This window comes from Charadrius vociferus, unplaced genomic scaffold, assembly GCF_000708025.1.
Source record: "Charadrius vociferus isolate BGI_N301 unplaced genomic scaffold, ASM70802v2 scaffold87, whole genome shotgun sequence".
Classification (NCBI taxonomy): Eukaryota; Metazoa; Chordata; class Aves; order Charadriiformes; family Charadriidae; genus Charadrius; species Charadrius vociferus.
Window position 1 is genome coordinate 1910074 of NW_009649314.1, and position 21287 is coordinate 1931360.

The window sequence follows — 21287 nt, forward strand, 5'->3', positions numbered from 1 at the left end:
CATGGATTTGACCAATGGACCACTTGGTGGATAAGGAACTGGCTGGATGGTCACACTCAAGGAGTTACAGTCAATGGCTTGATGTCCAAGCACTGACCAGTGATGAGTGGTTTTCCTCAGGAGCCAGTACTGGGACTAGTACTATTTAATATCTTTGTTAGTGACATGAATGCAGGGATTGAGTGCACCCTCAGCAAGTTTGCCGACGACACCAAGCTGTGTGAGATGACTTGCTGAGGGAAAGGGTGCCATCCAGAGGGACCTTGCCAGGTCTGTGAGGTGGACCTGTGCAAACCTCATGAAGTTTAACAAGGCCAAGTGCAAGGTCCTGCCCCTGAGTTGGGGCAAGCTTAAGCACAAATACAGGCTGGGGGGAGAATGGATTGAGAGCAGCCCTGAGGAGAAGGACTTGGGGTGTTTGCGGATGAGAAGCTCAACATGAGCTGGCAAAGTGCGCTTGCAGCCCAGAAGGCCAACTACATTCTCATCTACATCAGAAGAAGCATGACCGTCAGTGCGAGGGGTGAGATTCTGCCCCTCTACTCTGCTCTGGTGAAACCCCACCAGGGGTACTGTGTCCAGCTCTGGAGCCCCCAACATAAGAAGGTCATGGACGGTTGGAGCGGGTCCAGAGGAGGGCTACGAAGATGATCAGAGGGCACTTCTATGGGGCCAGGCTAAGAGAGTTGGGGTTGTTCAGCCTGGAGGAGAGAAGGCTCTGGGGAGACTTTATAGCAGCCTTCCAGCCCCTAAAGCAGGCCTACAGGAAAGATGGCAGGAGACTTTATTAGAGAGTGTAGTGATAGGATGAGGGGTTAAGGTTTTAAACTGAAAGAAAGTATATTTAGATTAAATATTAGAAAGAAATTCTTTCCCGTGAGGGTGGTGAGACAATGGCATAGGTTGCACGGGGAAGTTGTGGATGGCCCGTGCCTGGAAGTGTTCAAGGCCAGATTGGATGGGGCTTTGAACAGCAGGGGAGGGTTGGAACTAGGCAATATTTAAGGTCCCTTCCAACCCTAACCATTCTATGATTCTATAAATGGGTGACTTGAAATTTTATATCCACGTGAAGAGAGAATTTCCTCATCAATATTTCTCCATGTTTTTAATTCCTGATAGCTTCACAAATATTCATGTCTCCCTATTTTCAGTATCCACTAATTTTATTTGTGATATCTAATGAATGACCTTCAAAGCACTTGCTACTAATATCCAGTACTTTGTTGTTTAATGTACAACTTCAAAAGGCTTCTCTGTGGCTGCAAATCAGTCCCAATGACCCCAGGTGAGGGACGCAGTAAATGTAGAAAGTGTCAAGCAGACAGTAACTTTGCTACATGCCAATACACAGCGGGCAGGTTTTGTATGAGTAAATGACATCTCCATTTTATGAATTTGGTGGCCAAGCAGGTTTGGGGCAGACCTGAATGAGGAATTTCATGTGTCATAGAAGAAATGTTGATATTAATACATTATATGGCCATATTTCCTTGGCCGCATTTATAACAGAGGAGAGCCTTCCAGCTGATTGACACACTGATCAACTGGTACACACACTGATGGGAGGGAGTAAGCAGAGAAAGCGAGACGTTACTCAGTGGTGCCCACTGACAAGACAAGAGGTAGAGGGCACAAACTGAAACACAGGCAATTTAATTTAAACATCAGTTCCATTTAAACATAAGAATATCTTTCTGTTCTGCTGTAGGGCTGATCAACTGGAATAAGAAAAAATTACCCAGATAGGCTCTGATGTCTCTATCCTTGGAGATACTCAAAACCTGACTGGACATGACCTTGAGCAAGCTGTTCCAGCTGACCCTGCTCTGATCAGGGGGGTTGGACCAGGTGATATCCAGAGGTCCCCGCCAGTTTCAGCTGTTCTGTGATTCCATCTTATCATTCAGAAACTGGCATTCAAACTATCTAAAATTCCCTCTGCTGCTTAACCTGCCAAAAGTTTTCTTCACCTTATTTCCAGAACTCCACACAGAGGTGGAATGCAGGAAACTAATTGTTCCATAGGAAAAGTGGCTGAAGTGGCAGGTGGAGTATTGTTACCATTTATTTTCCTCACAGAAATGCTTAATATATTTAGGTCCTCAGGCAAAGTTAACCTTGGACCTAGCTGGATGAATATGAGCAATTATACAATGGTCACAGAGAGACTTGTACTGTTGTTCTGCTCGTGGTGATCTATTGTGAATCTGACCTTCAGAGGCTGTTAATGTTTTTTCTGCAAAGTTTGCTCTGTCATGTGAAGGAGAAAGTTTATACTGTGCCTTATGGAAAGGAAGCAGTCAATAAATGTAGAACTATATTACTAATGCATACATATATGTTTAAACATCATTGTATTTAGATTTTTTTTAAATTAAATATTAATCTGTGTACAAATTGAGATATACAAGAAACATTGATAAAATAAGCATTAATATTTGAGAAGCTTCAAAAGGAAAAGGAATAAAAGCAAAATAAAGCAGCACAAAACTGGCACTATAAAAATCCTTCTTCCTCAGTTACCCATTTGTTCGTTAAATTGTGCGATTTTTTTTATTTCTTGGTGGTCTGAATGAAAAGAAAAAATAGAGACTGAATAGAACTGCACTGTAGAGTGCTTTTGAATGATTTTATTTTAACTATAATTAATGGATATGTAATGAAAATAATAGCTAGAGTGAAAATTCAATATATGTTTAATGAGAAGAATATTTTAGATGTAGGAGAAAGAACAAAAACAGATGAACAAAGACTTATAATGTTTTTTAATATCTATGACTCCAAGCGTATCTGTTTAAATATCAGCTGTATTCACTACTACATGTCAATCTAGACAAGAAAGGCAGGTGACTTTAAGAAAGTGATTAAACTGTTTACAGCTCATGGAGTAATGGCTCACAAAAATTTGTGCAGTAGCAAACCATTAGAAAATACCTGCAATTTACAGAACACAGGAACTGAAATAATTTATACAAAATGCTTGTCCAGAATTTAATCATTGACTTTATCAGCATTAATCATGATTTATATTGATGTAACTGACAGCAGATTCCAGTTTATTCTACTGTGTATCATAAAGTTTACTGTCTACATAAAATATTATTAAATATCACTTTGTTGCCTTCTTTTATATTCATGCATAACTTTAAAAAAATGTTTAGTTAGAAACAGGGTCCTGCCTGACTTTCTGACCTGAATAGTCTGGGTCTTCTTTAGAAGCTGATGTTAAAATTGTAAATGAGGGTTTGATTACAGATTAGGAAGAATCTGATTGGAATATTTCAGAAGTTTCACAAAAATTTCATCAATTTTAAAACATTTATGATTGTAACAGTCAGAATGATACTTTTTGTCAGTAAATAATTGTGATTATCCTACTTTTCTGGTCTGTTTTATAGACTTGCCACTCATTCAGAACCCAGTTCAAAAGAGCTGTTACAATATATAGATGCCTTCCAAGTGGAATCAAATTATCTGACTGCTCAAAGTAATGATTGCCCACCAGGGAGAGCAAACCTAGCATAGATAGACTGTGATAATGAAAACCTTGAGTTGGATAATTTGTTCAAAGGCGAAAACAAACCAAGAGATGGAGCTCATAAAGACTCTTTCTACAGTTACGTTGCCAAGTGAGGGTCTTAAGCCTTTCAAATGAGTCTGAAACACCTGAGGCTTTCAGACTGCACTAAATTCCAGGAGCTAGAGTCAAGGTCTGACTACAGCGAGAACTATACCCAGCCATGAGTCACACAGGAACAAACTGAGCCTTCTGCTCAGTTACAAACAGAAATGTCACTTGAGGTATTTCTGCCGACCAGCTTTTGGTTGTATGGAGGAACACCTATGGAGGCAACACAGATTGGAAGACGTGGAATGGATGATAGCAGACCCACTAGTAAGGTGAAATTTCTTCTTGTCCGTAGAGGGGAAGGTCACTTTTGTACAGAGACTTTTATAACAGATGTGGCTGAATGGAGCTAATTACTTTTCTGGGCTGGAAGACTTATTAAAAGCACTCTGTAAGAGAGGATTAAGATGTGGCAGAAAAGGAAAAAATATATTTTGCCGTTCTATCCTTGCCCTTCCTTATTATTCAATCAAAATGCTTTTTTTTTAAAAAAAGCCCTGGTTTAACATTCTATGCAGACTCATCACATGACAGTTCCTAATTGGTTTTTTGCTTGTTTGTTTTTTCAGCAGTCTATGAAGAAAGTTATGCAGTTGTTTTTAAAGAATACAGATGTGCTTTTATGTACATAGATGCGCTCATCAAATGATGTCAGATTATTCCTTTTTTAGAATGTTTTATACAGTGTTCTTCCAATGGCTCCTCAGAGTGCCCAAAACATGGGAACACACATAACACCTCCATGCATTTACATTTTCTTTCCCAAAATCACATCAGCCTCCTTCATCTCCTCTTCACCAGGCTTTATTATTGTTGTTTAAAGCATCCTGTATACAGAGACAGAACTGAGTTCCCTTGAAACTCATATTCCCCTCACCCCCACACCCCGATAAACAGCAGTTGCAGGGGAACTGCTCTGAATGATACAAGATACTCCCTGAACAGCTGACTAAAAATTAAGTTGAACACAACCCAAGTCTTTCAAAGATTTGAAATGGTTCATCCATCTTTTTATCTTCCATGTTTCATCATTTACCATTCCAGCCTCTGTCAAAGTAAGCAAATATCAAAAGCTGCAAATAGCAAAAATGTAGCTCCAGATCTTATTTTTATGAGATTTTAACTTCAGAGTTAGGCTATGTTTGGACAGACGTCAAGTAATTACCAAAAGGCTTTACTGATCTTGCATTAAAATGTGATTTGCATGTGGTGATCAGAGAAACCATAGAGAGTCTTGTGGAGATGAGAGGATAAGGTCATGAAGTGAAAACAGTTAACTGTAGCTACAGCATAGAGGCATCAGTCTCAGAATATTTGATATTATCAGCATCTTTGTAATATTGTTCTGTCATATCTTGTCAACATGTACTATGCAACTCACACCTGGTAGTAAAATGTTGTATGTACTGTTTCATTCTGCTCCGCCACAAGAGCCAATATGGCATGAAAAGTTACCCATTTTTCCTTCTCAGAACAAAACAAATGGCATGAGATGAAAATAAAACTCACCTGAATGAAATGGATTTTGCAGCTAAGAGGACAGATGCTCTCTACTTCTTTCATCAGTATTGCACAAATGAACAAAAAGGCCTTGCTTTTATCTTTTTGACTAATGCAATACAAACCAGTTTAAGTGGTTCGTTCACATACATTGCCAGAAAGAAGAAAAGATCGCTATGTGTACTTAAGGACCATGTGCAGGGTGGCAAAACTATTCCAGTGCTCAGACACGCAATCTTGTAAAGTGCAATTACAGCTGGCATTTAACCTGCAGTGCTTAAACTATGTTTAACGTAAAGAGCTGGACGGAACTTATTTAATCAAACGTAGTCTATTAAACAGATGTGCTGCTGAGTACAGAAATTACTTGTATAATTAAATCCTATAATGGAATTGTATTTTTCTGTTCTGAATCATTTTAAGGCTATTCTTAGACAGACTTCCATTGTGATCAAGCTGCAAATCTACTTTATTAAAATTATTTCAAATGAATAAGCACATTTGATATTTTATGTGGGCCTGACTACTTCAGCCTCTATGCTTTTAATACCCTCATACACTAAATTTGTACTATCTCTACAGTGTAACTGCAGCATTTTTGAACTGAGTAACAGAAAATAGAGAAAAAAACAAAATAATAACTCCTTTTCATCTGTCTGCATCTCTGAACAATTTTAAGATTTTTCATTTCAATAATATGGAAACAATAAAGTCACTACTGTCAGGCAAATCAGCTTGACAAAATGATTCTGCCATATCCATGCTAACATTGCATTTTCTTGTAACTTGTTGTATTTTCATATCATATCACAGAATCAAACATGCAAACACAATATTTAGTTTACCGAACAGGCTTCTGACCTCTTACTCTCTCTTAACACTTTGTCTCCTTTCTTCCAAGTGATAGTTGGCTTTGGAGAGGCTTGTGGCTTGCACTCAATGACAACTTCTTGGCCCTTGGTAATAATTATTGTTTTCCTCCTTTGATTTAGTGGGAAAGTGGGAGCTGAAGCTGTTAAAAAGAAGTACATTAACTACAGAGAACAATCAAGCTTCTAATAGTAGACTAGAATAAAAGATTTGGGTTTGGGAATAGAATCTCCATTTTTGGCTTGGAAATTATTACACCACAGATTAGATGGAGTTTTACAATGTATTTGAAATCAGCAGCCAAGATTAGATGGCAGGTCTATAACTTAATCCAGTTACGAATCAGTGAGATGTGTTTTGCATCAGCGTATTAAAGATTGCTTGTGAGATCCAACAGCTTTAGAAATCAAATACTACAGTTGATTTAACTACACCTTTTCCATTTTTTTTTTTTTATTTCATAGGTAACTTGTTAAAAGTAACTAGTTCAAAATGAAAAGAAGTTTAAATTCAACCTATCCAAAATGCACTCTCTAGAGTTGATTCTTACCAAAAGCATTACTGATAGAGAAATTTTATTGCTTTCTCTTTTTGTATTTGTCTGAATATTGTGAACTGAAAATGGAGAACTTTCAATAGAAGATATTTAACCACTTGGTATCCCACTTTTCAGAAAGTCCCATTAACTACAATATACCAGCTCAAGTAATAAATGTATCACAAAATGACACTAATTACTGTTATTTCACATCAAGAAAGGACAATTGTTCTCAATCTCATTTGTTTGTGCTTTTCTTAAACTAGTTTTTCAAAACCAAACACCCCCTGCAACTATCTCAGCTACACGTATACGAACGTATTGCACTCCACTGCCTCAAATATGTAGGAATTTTCTACCATTATTTTGGGTAATTTTCAGACCACAGCTGTTCATATGGACAATTTATTCTGTTCTTTTCTCTTTAATAATCCAGAAAATTAAACACAACTTCTTCTTTAATGCCACACTATGGTTAAAATTTAACAGGGGTACAATTTCACAAGTGACAAAATGAAAGGCTTACTTTATTGCAGCAACATATAATGGCCATTTCCGATATTAGAGAACATCAAAGAAACCATACAAGTCCTTGATATAATAGGTATGCCTATTTTATAATACATATAAAAAACAGAGCAAGAGAACGTTGTAAACAACAGGGATCTCTCTGCTGACTGAATCACAAATGACAAAGGAAAGTGATAGAAAGAGAGCAACCACTGACTGTGGGTTTTAATTTATGGCTAGACAGAAATATTTTGAAGAGTTATCAGTAAAATTCTAAAGTTGGCCAGCTAGGAAATAGTGGAAATGTACTAAATAAGGTATTCTTCAGAAGAGCCAGATCTTAGCTCTAATGCAATATATTATTTCAGTAAATTTAGCTTTATTATTCATTTGAGTGGGAGTTTACAGGAATGATTCCCCGGTTCAGGTTTTGAAATTTGCAAGATCTGAGCAGTGCAGAGACCTCTAGTCTCTGATATGGCCATTGAATTACTTTGACAGACACTTGTCTTCCAGATATACCATACTCTAATAAAGATCATGAGAAACTTACAAGTCTGTCTCGCTTAACCCCATGGAAGTCCTCTTATCACTATTGTCCCATTGTGTGTTACCACAGTTTGCTTTAAGGACAACTAGAGTGTTGGAAAGACATGCTTCAAGTTTTTCTTCGTTAATTCCCCACTTCAACTTTTGAATAATTAATTTTTTATTATAATTCCAGGTAACATTATGTAGTGTATTTATTTCAGTATGGGATGATATTAGCTCAAGTATGTAATTTCCAGTATTCAATCAAGTCTGGTGACTTCATAGGAAATTTTTACACATTTAAAACCAAGATCCGGTTGATGAGAAACCAGAAGATGATCAGAGGTCACCTCTCCTATGAAAGACAGGCTGAGAGAGTTGTTGGGATTGTTCAGCCTGGAGAAGAGAAGGCTCTAGGGAGACCTTATAGAGGGCTTCCAGCACCTAAAGGGGGCCTATAGGAAAGACGGCAAGAAACTATTGGGCAGTGTAGTGATAGGATGAGGGGTAATGGCTTCAAACTGGAAGAGGGTAGATTTAGATTAGATATTAGGAGAAAAGTTTTCACTATGAGGGTGGTGAGACACTGGAACAAATTGCCCAGAGAAGCTGTGGAAGCTGCATCTCTGGAGGTGTTCAAGGCCAGGCTGGATGGGGCTTTGAGCAACCTGGTCTGGTGGGAGGTGTCCCTGTCTATGGCAGGGGGGTTGGAACTGGATGATCTTTAAGGTCCCTTCCAACCTAAACCATTCTACGATTCTATGATTCTATGATCATGCTTAATTACATTTGAATAATGGCCCAGGTAGAAACAATAATTTAATTTTAACAGAGACCAAAATATATTTACTTTCTCTAAGCTTCTTCTCCTGCACTTATTTTTAAATGAGTAAAAAATATTTTTCCATGTATTTGAACTGAAATAGCCTTATATGAGAAATAGTCACAAAATGTGACTGATTCAGTAATTTATGAAAGAAAATTTTCAGTTAACAGAAGGACCTGTGCTCTCTCAGGCAACAAAGGACCCACTCACACATAAATAACAAGAAGAAAAAGGAACCCACTTTTGTCTGCTCTGCTAATTTTGGACGGGCAGAAGCTGTTCCTTATCGTAACAGACCAAGAACAAATGTAATTATCAAAGGGAAAAAAAGGAGCAGTCTGTTCTTTTTTGATAATACTTACCTAAAATCTTCAGCTCAGCACTGGCATAAATGGTGCCATACTTATTTTCTGCTAAGCACTGATACATTCCAGCATCTGAGAGATTCACACTGTGGATCATCAGAACACCATTAACCATCTCAATCCTGCTCTGTAATGGAATATAAAAAAATATCTATAAAAGCAAACAGGCATCGGAAGTTTGCTGTGCTATTAGCTTAAGGCAAAGGGACAAAAGACATTATTAATCTAAAATAAAACTGAGCAACAAATTTCCTTGGACTTCCTTTTGTCTTGTTATATAAGGGATGACAAGAATAAAGCAGATAGGGGAAGGCAGAAAACACTTAAAAAATACTTAAAGGTAAATATTTTTCAGTATAGGTTCACTATCTCCAAGGCTTGTTTTTTGTCTGATTGTGTCTGCCATTACCCTTACATGACTTTTAAAAGCAGTTCATCCTGGGAACTTTAATGAGGCAAGAAGTCAGTTGTGGGTGTAACATATCTGATGATCTTCACATCTCCAGCAAATGTTGGGTTTCAGTCGTGGTACTATTTTCATAAAAGTACATATAAAAGATTGCTTGCATGAATAAGAGTGAAAGAGTCTAGTTGCCTTCATCATTGGTGCAAATTTCATATTTGAAAGGTCCACTAGTAAGTATCACAGCTGGAAGAGAAGGTGCATTAATAGCTGCTTATGGAAATGTGTACTTCATGGAGCTGTATAGTGAATAATTTGAACTGCTATAAAAGATCTCAAACTTTCATTATTATAGTTGTAGGTTTAATTAAAAATTGATAAAGAACAGAGTGTTTGCGAATGCAGAGGAGACTGTGAAAAAAGCTCTCTTTGTTGTAAACCCCCAGTTTAAACTGAAATTTAATTTTAAATTTCAGAGCCTGGTGCAACTAATGGTTTGGAAAATCAGAAAACCAAAACGTACAGATATTTAAATTACTTCAATTTCAGGACTAATAGTTCCATCTAAAAAGGCAGAAATGGATAAAGTAAAGGGGTATAACCTTATTTTCAATGCCTCACAGCTTCAAAAGTAAACTGTGTTTATGTTTCCTTTCTCATTGTTTGCATAATTGGATAATGTTCACAGATAGAAGCGACATTCACTGAAAAGAAAGACATTACGTTTTTTATATTCATAAATCCATTCTATGAATTCATTTACAAAATGGAGACATTTTCTCCCAGAATTGAACAGCTTTATTTTAATCTGGAAAGATCCATGAAATAAATTTACGGAACTTTTTTTTTTTTTATTCCCAATAATTTGGGAGACTATAAAAATGGAAAGGTGTTAGGCAAAACCCACATGATGTGGGCTGATGTGTTGATGATTCAGTGAGAGGAACAGAATGAAGTGAAATAAAAGGCAGGCCATGCCATGAGCGGTCTTTTAAAAGGAAGAGAATTTTCTCTAGATCTAATTCTGAAATAGGTGACTGTAGTTAAGGACTTTACATTTTAGGACTCTTACATGTAGCATTTGAATGGTCTTGATGGTGCGTCCTGTTACTTGCAGAGAATTAATGGAGCTGAAAACTGATGAAAATAATAATAGTCATTGTGCCTCTTACATTGCCCTGAGGGTGTTTTACAGAGTATGATTATGTACAAACAAAATATAAATAACATAACATCTGGGGGAAATATGAAGGAATCTGATTCAGCAAATACAACACTTCTCTGAGTTGTTATTATCTTTTTATACAGAAAGAAAAATAGATACAAATAGCATAATACCACAATCTAAAGAAAAAAAATAATTAAACATACTGGAGATGGCAGATGCTGTTGCACACACAGCTCAGAAGGTCCCGTCTCCCAGATATTTCTGAACTACAGAGAATTAGTGATGAATGCGATTTTACATTGCTGGAGATGGTTCAGAGGGGATATGCACAGAAAACCTGTCTGTATATTAACACTTAAGACACTAACACAGAAAACAGTCATTTCTGAAGTACTTTTCAATACTTTCTTTGACTTTATCTGAATGAAAGGAGAAACATGCAACATACTGGTGACTTCTCATCTAATGTACCTGTGGCCAGAGAGGAACTCCATTTTTCAGCCAGCGATATGTGGGCCTTGGCTTTCCGGTGGCCTTACATTCCCATCGGAGCTGTTCTCCACTGTCTAACTGAGTATCATTAAGTTTATCCACCCAATGTGGGTAGGCTGCAAGAAAAAGATACCATGCTATATACAAAGCATATACACTGGTAAGTCTCTATCTGACATGCAAAGACCTAATCAATTAAAGAGCTTAAATTATGGCCTTTATGAAGCTTAGCTTACTCTCAGAAAGCAGCACATTTAAACAGACAACCAAAACTAAGAGAGTAATAAAATTAACAAAACTCAGTAACTTTCAAGGAAATGCTGTAATGGCACCAGGCAGTGAGCTGTATAATGACCAGGAATAATCTGCCTGATTTAATGAAGTCCAATGGATTAAATGACAGTACCATATATTAATGCATTGATTATTACTGAATTTATGAGCATTTGCTTGGTACTCACAATAGAATATTTAGTAACATTTCAAGACCTAAGCTATTTAAATTTTGGTAATGAGGCCAATCATCCTAGACTCTGCTTCATGTAGTCTTCTCAGTTTAGTAGGAAATCATAATTTATTCAGCTAGGGTTGACTAGGCATTTGGTAAGGCATTTGCACATATTTTTGTTTAAGTGCCTTGGTTTTAATTCAGATTTCAAGGGAGAAAATGTTTTTAATGTGATGTAAAACGCAGAACCCATAAGATTTCCAGCATTCATCAGGAACATAGATGACACAGTAAAACAATGTTAAAACAGTCTTGTTTTTTACAGGTAGACAGTTGTTAGGTGTATATGAGATCATTAGTACTTAAATTTCATGTAATAATTTGTTAAAAAGCAGGGAATAATTTTTTTTGCAGAAAAGCCAATCTTTAATGCAGCAGTAGATCAGGTAGCTATATGGAGGATCTTATAATTTGGAAAACTTTGTAAGACTCAGTGAGGAACTGAGCATTCATATGCAGAAACAAAAATACATGCCTAAAGGCTGGACTTTGGGTTTTATATTGTAGCCATATCAATTTGTATAGCAAAGAAATAGATGAAATTAATTAACTTAATGATATTAAATGCTGGCAGTTTGTTTTGGGTTTTTTTTTGTTGTTTGGTTTTTTTTTTTTTCCAAATAGTAGAGAATAAGTAGCTAAAAGACCTTCACTGTTAAAGGAATGTAAAATTCTTTTGCTTGGTATGAATAGAAGTCCAGATCTGTCACAACAAAGTCTCTGCTTCAAAAGTCGGATAATTGATAACGTACTTAAACATGGGGAACTGAGTTTAAAAATAAATCTTTGAATTTAGCTGGCGTTTGACAGGTCACCAATCAAAGACGTGAGAAGATATGAAAAGGCATGACAGATGACTAACTGCTGCTAGCTTGCATCTCGTGCATGGATGATAAAGAAAGTGAATGAGGTGTCTATCATTCCTAAGCAGAGACTAGTCTGCTTCAGAATCCCTGACCAGACAGTTGTCAGAAGCTGGAAACGTATCAGAAAAAGAATCGCTCTTTTCCCTTTTAGTAGAGGAAAACAGAGATATGATTGACCCAACCTCACTCCCAAACTCCAGACCACAAAACCTCTGCTCTCTCATTTTTCTTCTTAGAGTCAATCCAATGCATGACATGCTCCATATGAGAGAGAGCGCCGGGGAATGACTTTTTACTAGGTCATGTTGTGACAGGATGAGGGGGAATGGCTATAAACTGGAAGAGGGCACTTTAAGGGGGGTGAGGCACTGGAACAGGTTGCCCAGAGAGGTTGTTGAACGCCCCCATCCCTGGAGGTGTTCAAGGCCAGGCTGGACGTGGCCTTAGGCAACCTGGTCTAGTGGGAGGTGTCCCTGTCGATGGCAGGGGGGTTGGAACTCGATGATCTTTAAGGTCCTTTCCAACCTAAACCATTCTATGATTCTATGATATGTGCTCCTCTGTGTCGAATCATGTGATTCTTAACTTATATCAAAGGATACCATGAAATCCTCAGAAGCAGTTTTCAGGAGTTCCTGCTTACTTTTTGTCTACTAATTGTTCTAAGAATATAATTCAATTATGTTGTATAGTTGATGCTGCTGTTTCCTTTTTGAATGTTTTGTAATGCCCAAAGGAAGCATGCTGAGATGTAATTGTTTCATTGGAAAATGAGTATGCTAATATGATTTTTGAAGATATGACAGTTAAATATAGAACTAAAAATTCATAAAAGTTAGCCAGTGGTGCCATAAAACCATGCAGTTTCAAAGAGGCGCTAAACTGTTCCTATTTACATTTTCATTCTTTTTGTTATTTTGCTTTTCTGAAAATTCTACTATATGACCCAAAACATATCTAGTCTCATTTTTCTATGTTGAATTTGATCTCATCATGAACCAGAGCATTGAGAATTGGAGTGTGCACCTACTTACACTGGAATAAAACTGTCTCCCCAAGCCTGGCTGCAGAGGTGTTCACAGTTCACAACTGCCATTCCCTACCCATTCTGGATTCCTAATTTTCAAGCCGTTGAACTTGCCATCAACCAAGGCAATGACTCCACCTCCCACCACTTTGAGAACAAGGTAGGAAAGCAATAGGTAGATGTAGCAGGAGTAGAGCTAAATGCATGGTTAAGAGAAATATATTCATCATTTTTTGGCTTCCTTTCCTCTCTCTATGTACTCCTTACTTTGCCACAGAGGATTCCCTCTCTGCTTATTAGCAAGGGTCACTCTCCATAGTATCATAATACTTGTACTTAAACGCTGTTGATAATTAAAAAAGTGAAACCTTTAACTGGATGGACAACCTCTGACAAACTCTGACTCAATATATTATTTTCTTTTTTTTTTAACAAAGATGTATTAACATCATCCTGATACATATGAGGGCAAAGAAAACTTCATTCCATGATTGCACTTAACCTTAATTAGAAAACATAAATTCTAAGAAGCATTTAAACAGATTTCAAAAATAAGAGGTTCTTTTTTATTTTTATAATGTAACAATTATCTTGAGGATATGTGTTTGCTTGATTTTTACCTGTCCAGTGAAGAGTTTTGGGGTGAATAAGAATAGAAGGATATGTTTTATTATCCAGTAGTCTTTATGGAAATTGTGCCATAGCTTTATACAGTGCTTTTGAGATTTTAAAATCACCATCCAATCCTTGATTTATTTTATGCTGCATTTCTGCACCTCTTTATTCAAGGATGTCAAAATGTTTTACAAACACAAATTGGCAATAAATCTGCAAGCTTACAGGCCAGTTTTTATATCCTCTGTGCAAAACAAAATTCAGATGCAGAAAACAGCCTACTTTCTCAAATTATTAAGTAACTTTTTGACTGAAAGGAAATTAAGGACAAAATTTTGCATAAACAAATTACTTTGGATAATGTCCTAAAATGTGAACAAGAACAGATTTTGGGGTGATAAAAAATCATTTTCTGGACACCAGGCCAGTTGGGAAGTATACACTAGGAAAAGAATAGGTAGCTATCACAATGAGAAAGATAAGATAGCAAATTTCAACTGAAGTTGCAATTCTGATCACAAAAATCTCTTCCCCTCTAGGCAGTTTTACTACGTGTATCTGGGGCTAACCTGAAGTAGCACCAGTGGATTTTCTTCCATACAGTTTTTATAAAAAAGCTATTAAAATATTTTTTTAAATCAGGATGGTCAGTTACACTGCATTACAGAATATCCCTGCCCTCAGCTGTTTGCTCCACTCTGGTGTTACAGCAAACCTCCCCTCCTGCTGTGGCAGCAGTGCTGCTCATGGAGCACCGCTGTGAGCAGGATCAGGGAAGTCATCCAGCTGAAAAAAAATGGCCAAAATAGTGGTTCACAAAACCACCCGCCACTGAACTAACACTAGTGAGTAGGTAACCCAGAAGCAAATCCAAGAGGTTTAGAGTAAGAGAACCAGTTATTACCATTGGGAAAATGCTTCTAGTCAGGATTTGTGGAGGAACTGTGATTACAAAAGGTTATTGGTCCTCAGCACAAGACATGGACCTGTTTGAGCAGGTCCAGAGGAGGGCCACAAAAAAGATCATAGGGATTTTTTACACATTTAAAACTAAGATCTGGTTGATGAGAAACCAGAAGATGATCAGAGGGCACGTCTCCTATGAGGACAGGCTGAGAGAGTTGGGGCTGTTCAGCCTGGAGAAGAGAAGGTTCTGAGGAGACCTTATTGTGACCCTTAAAGGGGTCTTCTAGGGGGTACTTAAAGGGGTCTTCTAAGAAAGATGGGGACAAACTTTTTAGCAGGGTCTGTTGCAATTGGACAAAGGATAATGGCTTTAAAATAAATCATGGAAGATTTGAACTAGATATAAAGAAGAATTTTTTTACGAGGGTGGTGAAATCCTGGCAGGGGTTTCCCAGAGCAGTGGTAGATACCCCATCCCTGCAAACAGTCAAGATCGGGTTTGATGGGGCTCTGAGCAACCTGATCTAGTTGAAGATGTCTCTGCTCGTTGCAGGGGGGTTGGACTAGATGACCTTTAAAGGTCTCTTCCAACCCAAATTATTCTATGATTCTGTTTTATGATTCTATGAATTTCTCCACCCAGATTTTAATTTTTGTGGTCTCTTCTATTAATCACTTTGAGCTTGAATAAAATTTCATGGAAACTTACAGGATGAGCAGATCACTTGGTGAAAAATCACACCTCTCAAAATAAGTTACAGTACATATGAGGATGTCCTGTATTATAAGAATTTTATTTTTAATGCCTTTGTCACTTCTACAGCTGAATTGCCACTAAGTGCTGAGACTACAACAATGTGAAACTGTCAGCATCCAAAATACCACTTTCTGAACAACATCCGAAGCACCAGCTGTATCAGACAGTCATTGGATTAGAGCACCAGGTAAGAAATGAAAAATCACTAGTTTGTGATTAAATGTGACCAGACAGGCAGACTGGGTGTCCTGGGCTTTCTCCAAAATACTCTGTGGTGACCCAGATCAGATGCAACTGACAAAATGAAGAAAATTCAAACAGACAGCAAGCGAGTTCCTACAAATATGCAAATTGTGAGACTGCAGTATGACACAGCTGGTCCTACAGCCTGCTCTGAAATTTTACAAGAAACCCCTGGTAAGGACTGATGGCCTACATCTGAATTTCTGAGCCAAAATAATCACTGTTTCCTGGAGGAATAAATTGTCAGTGAAAAAACAATGAGCATAAAGGTAAATAATTCGTGTTGACTGTGGTTATGAATAAGAGGTACAGCAGGAAATGCCGTTTCAGGTAATGCCCCCAAATCCTGCCATATCAGCTGTCAGCAAAGGAAACTAAGAATTTTGTAAAGTAACATTTAGTTAAGCTTTGCACTGCTAAAAAAGCTTTATACCCAAACCCTGCTACACCCCTGGAAGGGGCTGTCAAGGTTTGTAGGTCAATGAGACACTAATTCTGTCTTCAGGAGCACTGAAGGCTGTGAGAGGCTCACTGGGCAGTATTTAATCCTGAGGCCAAGAAAAGGCGCTGGTAGGGGGTTAGTAACAGAGTGTGCTTCATGTTCTGCTGTACTGCAGGTCGCTGCCAGTCTCCTCCATCTGGAAGCTCTCTGTTACCTACTCTGACCTCACTCCCTGCTAATGCACATAGGTGAAACTCTGACTCAGATCTGGTTTTGACTTATCTGTAAGGTAGTCTAAACTATAATCATAGACTTAAGAGAAACTTAATAATATACTAGTCTCACATATCTGTTAATCGGAAGAATGAGACAATCTGAAGTGGACCCCCTTTCTGTGATGTCACAGAAGTTGTTCTAATATTATTGCAAAAAATGCCAAATAGCATAAATTGTGCACTATTCATAAAACTATTGACTGTAAAAAATATAATTTTGAGAACGGCGGAGAATTAAAAATTCACATTTGTACCCGGACAAAGTAGAATAAAACTGATGTAGAAAATGTTTTTATGGATTCCTAGATTTAAGTTGTATCTGGATTTCTGCGTCCTGACTAATGAGAGAAGCAGAGTTGTGTAGAACACTACATCATGTTTGGTGCGAATTTATGCCACAAGTCTGCAGGGTGCTCTTGAGGAAATAATTTAATTTTCCAGCATCTTAGTTTCTCTCTTGAAGAGCACCTTTTATATTCCTATAACTCTGAAAGAGGAAGGCAGAGATAATTGTAACAACTCCTTTGTAAGGTGCTTTGGCATCTAGTAGCTTCACAGATCTAGGAAACCGCCAGGAAGTTTACGATTTGGGATACACGTTATAACTCAAATTATTTTTTTCTGAATTTCAGACATTTTAAGAAATGTTATTGAAAAAGACCAGGCATGCTGCTAAATGCCCCTGTCCCCAGGTCTCTAGCAGGAGCTGCTATACTTTCATGGAAGTAATTGACAGTAAGGATTTCTAATACCAGAGAAATATCACTGCGGTTTTGGCAAAGTAGGAGGCATTGAGTAGTGCCTGGGCTTTGACTGCTGTTTTCAGTAAAAGCTTTATAATTATAGAATTTTTTAGGTTGGAAAAGACCTTTACGAACATCGAGTCAACTGTAAACCTAGCACTGCCAAAACCACCACTAAACCACGTCCCTAAGCATCATGTATACACATCTTTTACATACCTCCAGGGATGGCAATTCCCCCACTTCCCTGGGCAGCCTGTTCCAATGCTTGACAACCCTTTCAGTGAAGAATTTTTTCCTAATATCCAATCTAAACCTCCCCAGCACAACTTGAGGCCATTTCCTCTTGTCCTATCATTTGTTACTTGGGAGAAGTGGTCGTCCCCCACCTCTCTACAACCTCCTTCCAGGTAGTTGTAGAGAGCAATAAGGACTCCCCTCAGCCTCCTTTTCTCCAGGCTAAACAACCCCAGTTCCCTCAGCTGCTCTTCAAAAGACTTGTGCTCCAGACCCCTCACCAGCTTCATTGTCCTTCTTTTATAAAATCTTTGCTGCAAGTGCAGCATGGATGGCATGTCCAAAACTGCCACCCTTCCCCTCACACACTTTTCCCAGCATATACCAAAAAAAAAAAAAAAAAAAAAAAGCTGGAGGAGACGGAAAAATTTATTATGGACCTGGAAATATTGACATATGTGGAAAATAAACTAAATATATGATGCCAGGCTACGGTTATTTGATGGAAGTGTGTAACAAAGAGAACTGTGCATAGTTAGTAATGGGGAGAAAGCACTAGGAAGCATGGGCTGAAATCAAGAAAAGAAAAATAAAATTGACTAATAGGAGAGGTGCCTTCTTAAAGGTATCTGTTAGCCTGAGGACCTGTCTAAACTGCAGCAGTTGGAATTCCACTGATTGCGATATTTGAAGACAGAAAACAATTCAGAGTCTGAAAGATTTGTTGCATGATCTCCTGCAGCAGAGCTTTCCTGCTAAGTGTTTAAGGTTGTAGGATTCATGGAATGATAGCAAGTGATGTAGCTTTAATTGACGAGTAGTTGGGAATCAAGTATACATTCAATATAAGGAAAACTTTGACTTGTAAATATTCAGGGCATGTCTTACATCGGCTTTTGTTTCTAGCCTCTAGGATGCAGCAACAATATATAAGATTCATGATTTTTACTAAATATTTCAATTCCTGTTTGTGTTTTTTCTTTTCAATGTGATGCATGATTCAGTCTTTATTTTTTTCTATTTTCATTCAAAAAAACTTTTAGAAAGACCAATGCTTGAGAGAAAATTTTCAGCACTTTTTGAAAATCAGAACCTTCAGAAATTGCGCATGCCTACATTGAGATTTTTTTACAAAAACAGAAGCATTTCTCTACCTCTGATTCCTGTACAATGAATTTGAAAAAAATCAGGCATGGCAAGGGTGAAGCATTAATAAAACTGTGATAAAAATCCTAAGATATTTCAAATATTGTTTTCTGACAGATACATCACGCTTAAGTTACATGTCATTGCTATATATCATATCAGGAGAAAAAAAATAGACTTTAAAAATTACATCAATACTCTTTAAAACCACACATCCCCCCAACTCATAAACATCAAACAAACATCAAACATGTATTTAAGCCAGTTCTTAGGGAGTCAACTGTATTGATATTTTAGACTTTAATGCATTACTAAGGAATAAAAATATATAGCTTAATGCAACACTAATTGTATTTCAGAAGAAAGATATTTCATTTCTACTGGACCTTAGCATCCTTCATATGTAGTTATAGCTTTAAGCACCGATAAAGCATCGTTGGATAATACTGTGTGCAGTTACACTTACTGTACACTTGCAGTTGTCCTCTGAAGACATTTCTTCCACGAGAGTTTTCAGCCTTACATTCGTACATCCCTGCATCCTCTAGTTGCACATTAGGTATTTCAAGCACAGCTTGGGATTTTCTCAGGCGGGCCTTACTTGGATTATGACCATTAACTTTCCTCCAAGAGATTGTTGGAACAGGGCTGAAATATTTAGTAAAATTACTGTTAGCACTCTTCCACTCTTAAGAATATAGACTCTGTTATCTGGTAGTTTAAACACTTAATAATCTAAGTAGCAATAAAATATAACCACAATTAAGGTTCATATAATGCTTGATATACCTCACTTGCTGTAGGGAACCCTTAATAAATGGTTTTGTTACATGGAATGTGTCTCTTTCATCCACAAGGGAGCCCAAGTTTTTATTGAGACCAAGTAAATCACTTGAAATACTCTCTCCAGAGCTTCTTGAGCACTCAATGCTTTACTCCTGAACACTTCCATTCAATAGGTAAAAGAAAATAGAGGCTTCAAAACCTGGATGAATTTAGCAAATTCCAACACTTTCCAATTTTCCTGCAATGAAACTGCAGTTCAGGAGATCAGTAAGAGATCCATCCATCTAGGTCAGGGATTTCAGTACCACCGTCTCTTGGATAGCTTAAGTTGACCAAAGTTTTGGAGACCTTTTCTGGTGAAATATTCTTTAAGTTATAAAACTGACTGTTTGAGAAGTATGTATTAATGCCATTACTGTTTCTGACTCACAGCATTACATGCCCACTCACAGGAGTGGAAGGGCTTTTCACCGTAGCTTGCTATTCCACAGAGGTCTACATGGAAACTGTGTCATTTACATTCATTCTGAGGGAAGAAATTAATTAGAGAGTGCTTGCACTCATTCAGTTTTCTTTTCAGGCCAAACACTCATCAGTCCTCTTGGCTTTTTGGTGCATACATACGTTTGTCTAAATATGGCAGCGGATACTTAAGGGGGAAGAAAAGAAAAAAAGAAAAAAAAAAAAGAACTGTAATTATAAAATATTTGATTGTGAGCTGAAAACTAGACTGCTTCAGGTATTCCAAAAGAAGCTTGGAGGACATCATGAAAGAAAATGTAACTGTTACATGCTAATACGTTCTCAAAAAATATTTTGTATTTATATGAACGGTGAATTGCTTTCAAGTCTAAGCTTAGATATAAACATGGTTGGATCTTGTGGCAGTTTAGATGGGGAAAAGTACTTCATAGCATAGATTCAAATTCAAAGCTTCCATTAATTTTTGCCATCATTGCTAACTTCTACTTGCTGTAACCATATGAAGCTGCTTAAAAAAACCCCACACCTTTCCCTCAGTATTTCAGGGTGTGCAATTTGAGACACAACAAATACAGACCTGGCAATCACCCATGGGTAAAGCTCCAGCTATTCTTCAGCCAGTTTAAATCAGGCTGTGAGTTACTGCAGTTGTACTCAAACTTCCAGACATGACGGTCCAAATTCTAGTACTTCATAAAGATTCAGAAAATTCCCTGACTTGTAGTAGGAAGTCAGAAGATTTCTCTAATCTTATCTCCTGAATGTCACAAATCACTGAATTTCATTGAACATAATTACCTTCACAAAGCCAACATATAGTCTCATAGGAATGGTATCCACTATTTATTTGAATATATCAGAAAGAGACAATCATTGTTTCCCTTATCAGTTTGCTGCACTGATTACTTAACCTGACAAAAGATACTTTATTTTGAGTGTGTGTGGATTCATCTCTGAATCGTCACTACAATACCTCTCTATTGTTGCAAAATGGTCCTTTATCACTGTCCCACATGGAAGAAATACACGTATGGAAATCAAATCACCTTTTTTCCTTAGTAAACAAAACAGACTGATCTCTTTCTTCAGCACTCCAATCACGTATATTTTTTTTTTTTTGTAGGTGGTTGTGGATCATATGATGGCTGTAAAACATATGAGGTCCTTTTATTTTTCCTCTATCACTATGGAAGGTTTATGGCTTGCTCATTATTAATCTTACATTACTTTCCTGATGACTGATTTCAAATTTTGGTGTCCTGTAGGTTTGGTTTGAGAACTTTTCTGTGCAGCTTGTATGGGTCTAAATTAATAAGGTTTGCTTCCTATTAGAAGTCATTTTACGTGCTTTCAATTAGAAGATTAAAAGAACTTCCCATTCTTATCTGACACAAGTACTTCAACCAGTTCAATTCTAAA

General features: G+C 37.4%; 1 protein-coding gene across 1 annotated transcript in view; it reads right to left on the reverse strand.

The window, feature by feature from the left end:
- CNTN5 (contactin 5) overlaps positions 1 to 21287 on the reverse strand; it is a 251808-nt gene that overhangs the window by 124502 nt on the left and 106019 nt on the right. Inside the window, exons 7-10 of the mRNA XM_009889417.1 lie at positions 19066 to 19247; positions 10814 to 10950; positions 8769 to 8898; positions 5993 to 6143 (exon numbers count right to left, since the gene is read on the reverse strand). Of these exons, the coding sequence (XP_009887719.1) occupies positions 5993 to 6143; positions 8769 to 8898; positions 10814 to 10950; positions 19066 to 19247 (600 nt within the window). The remainder of the gene's footprint in view (positions 1 to 5992; positions 6144 to 8768; positions 8899 to 10813; positions 10951 to 19065; positions 19248 to 21287) is intronic.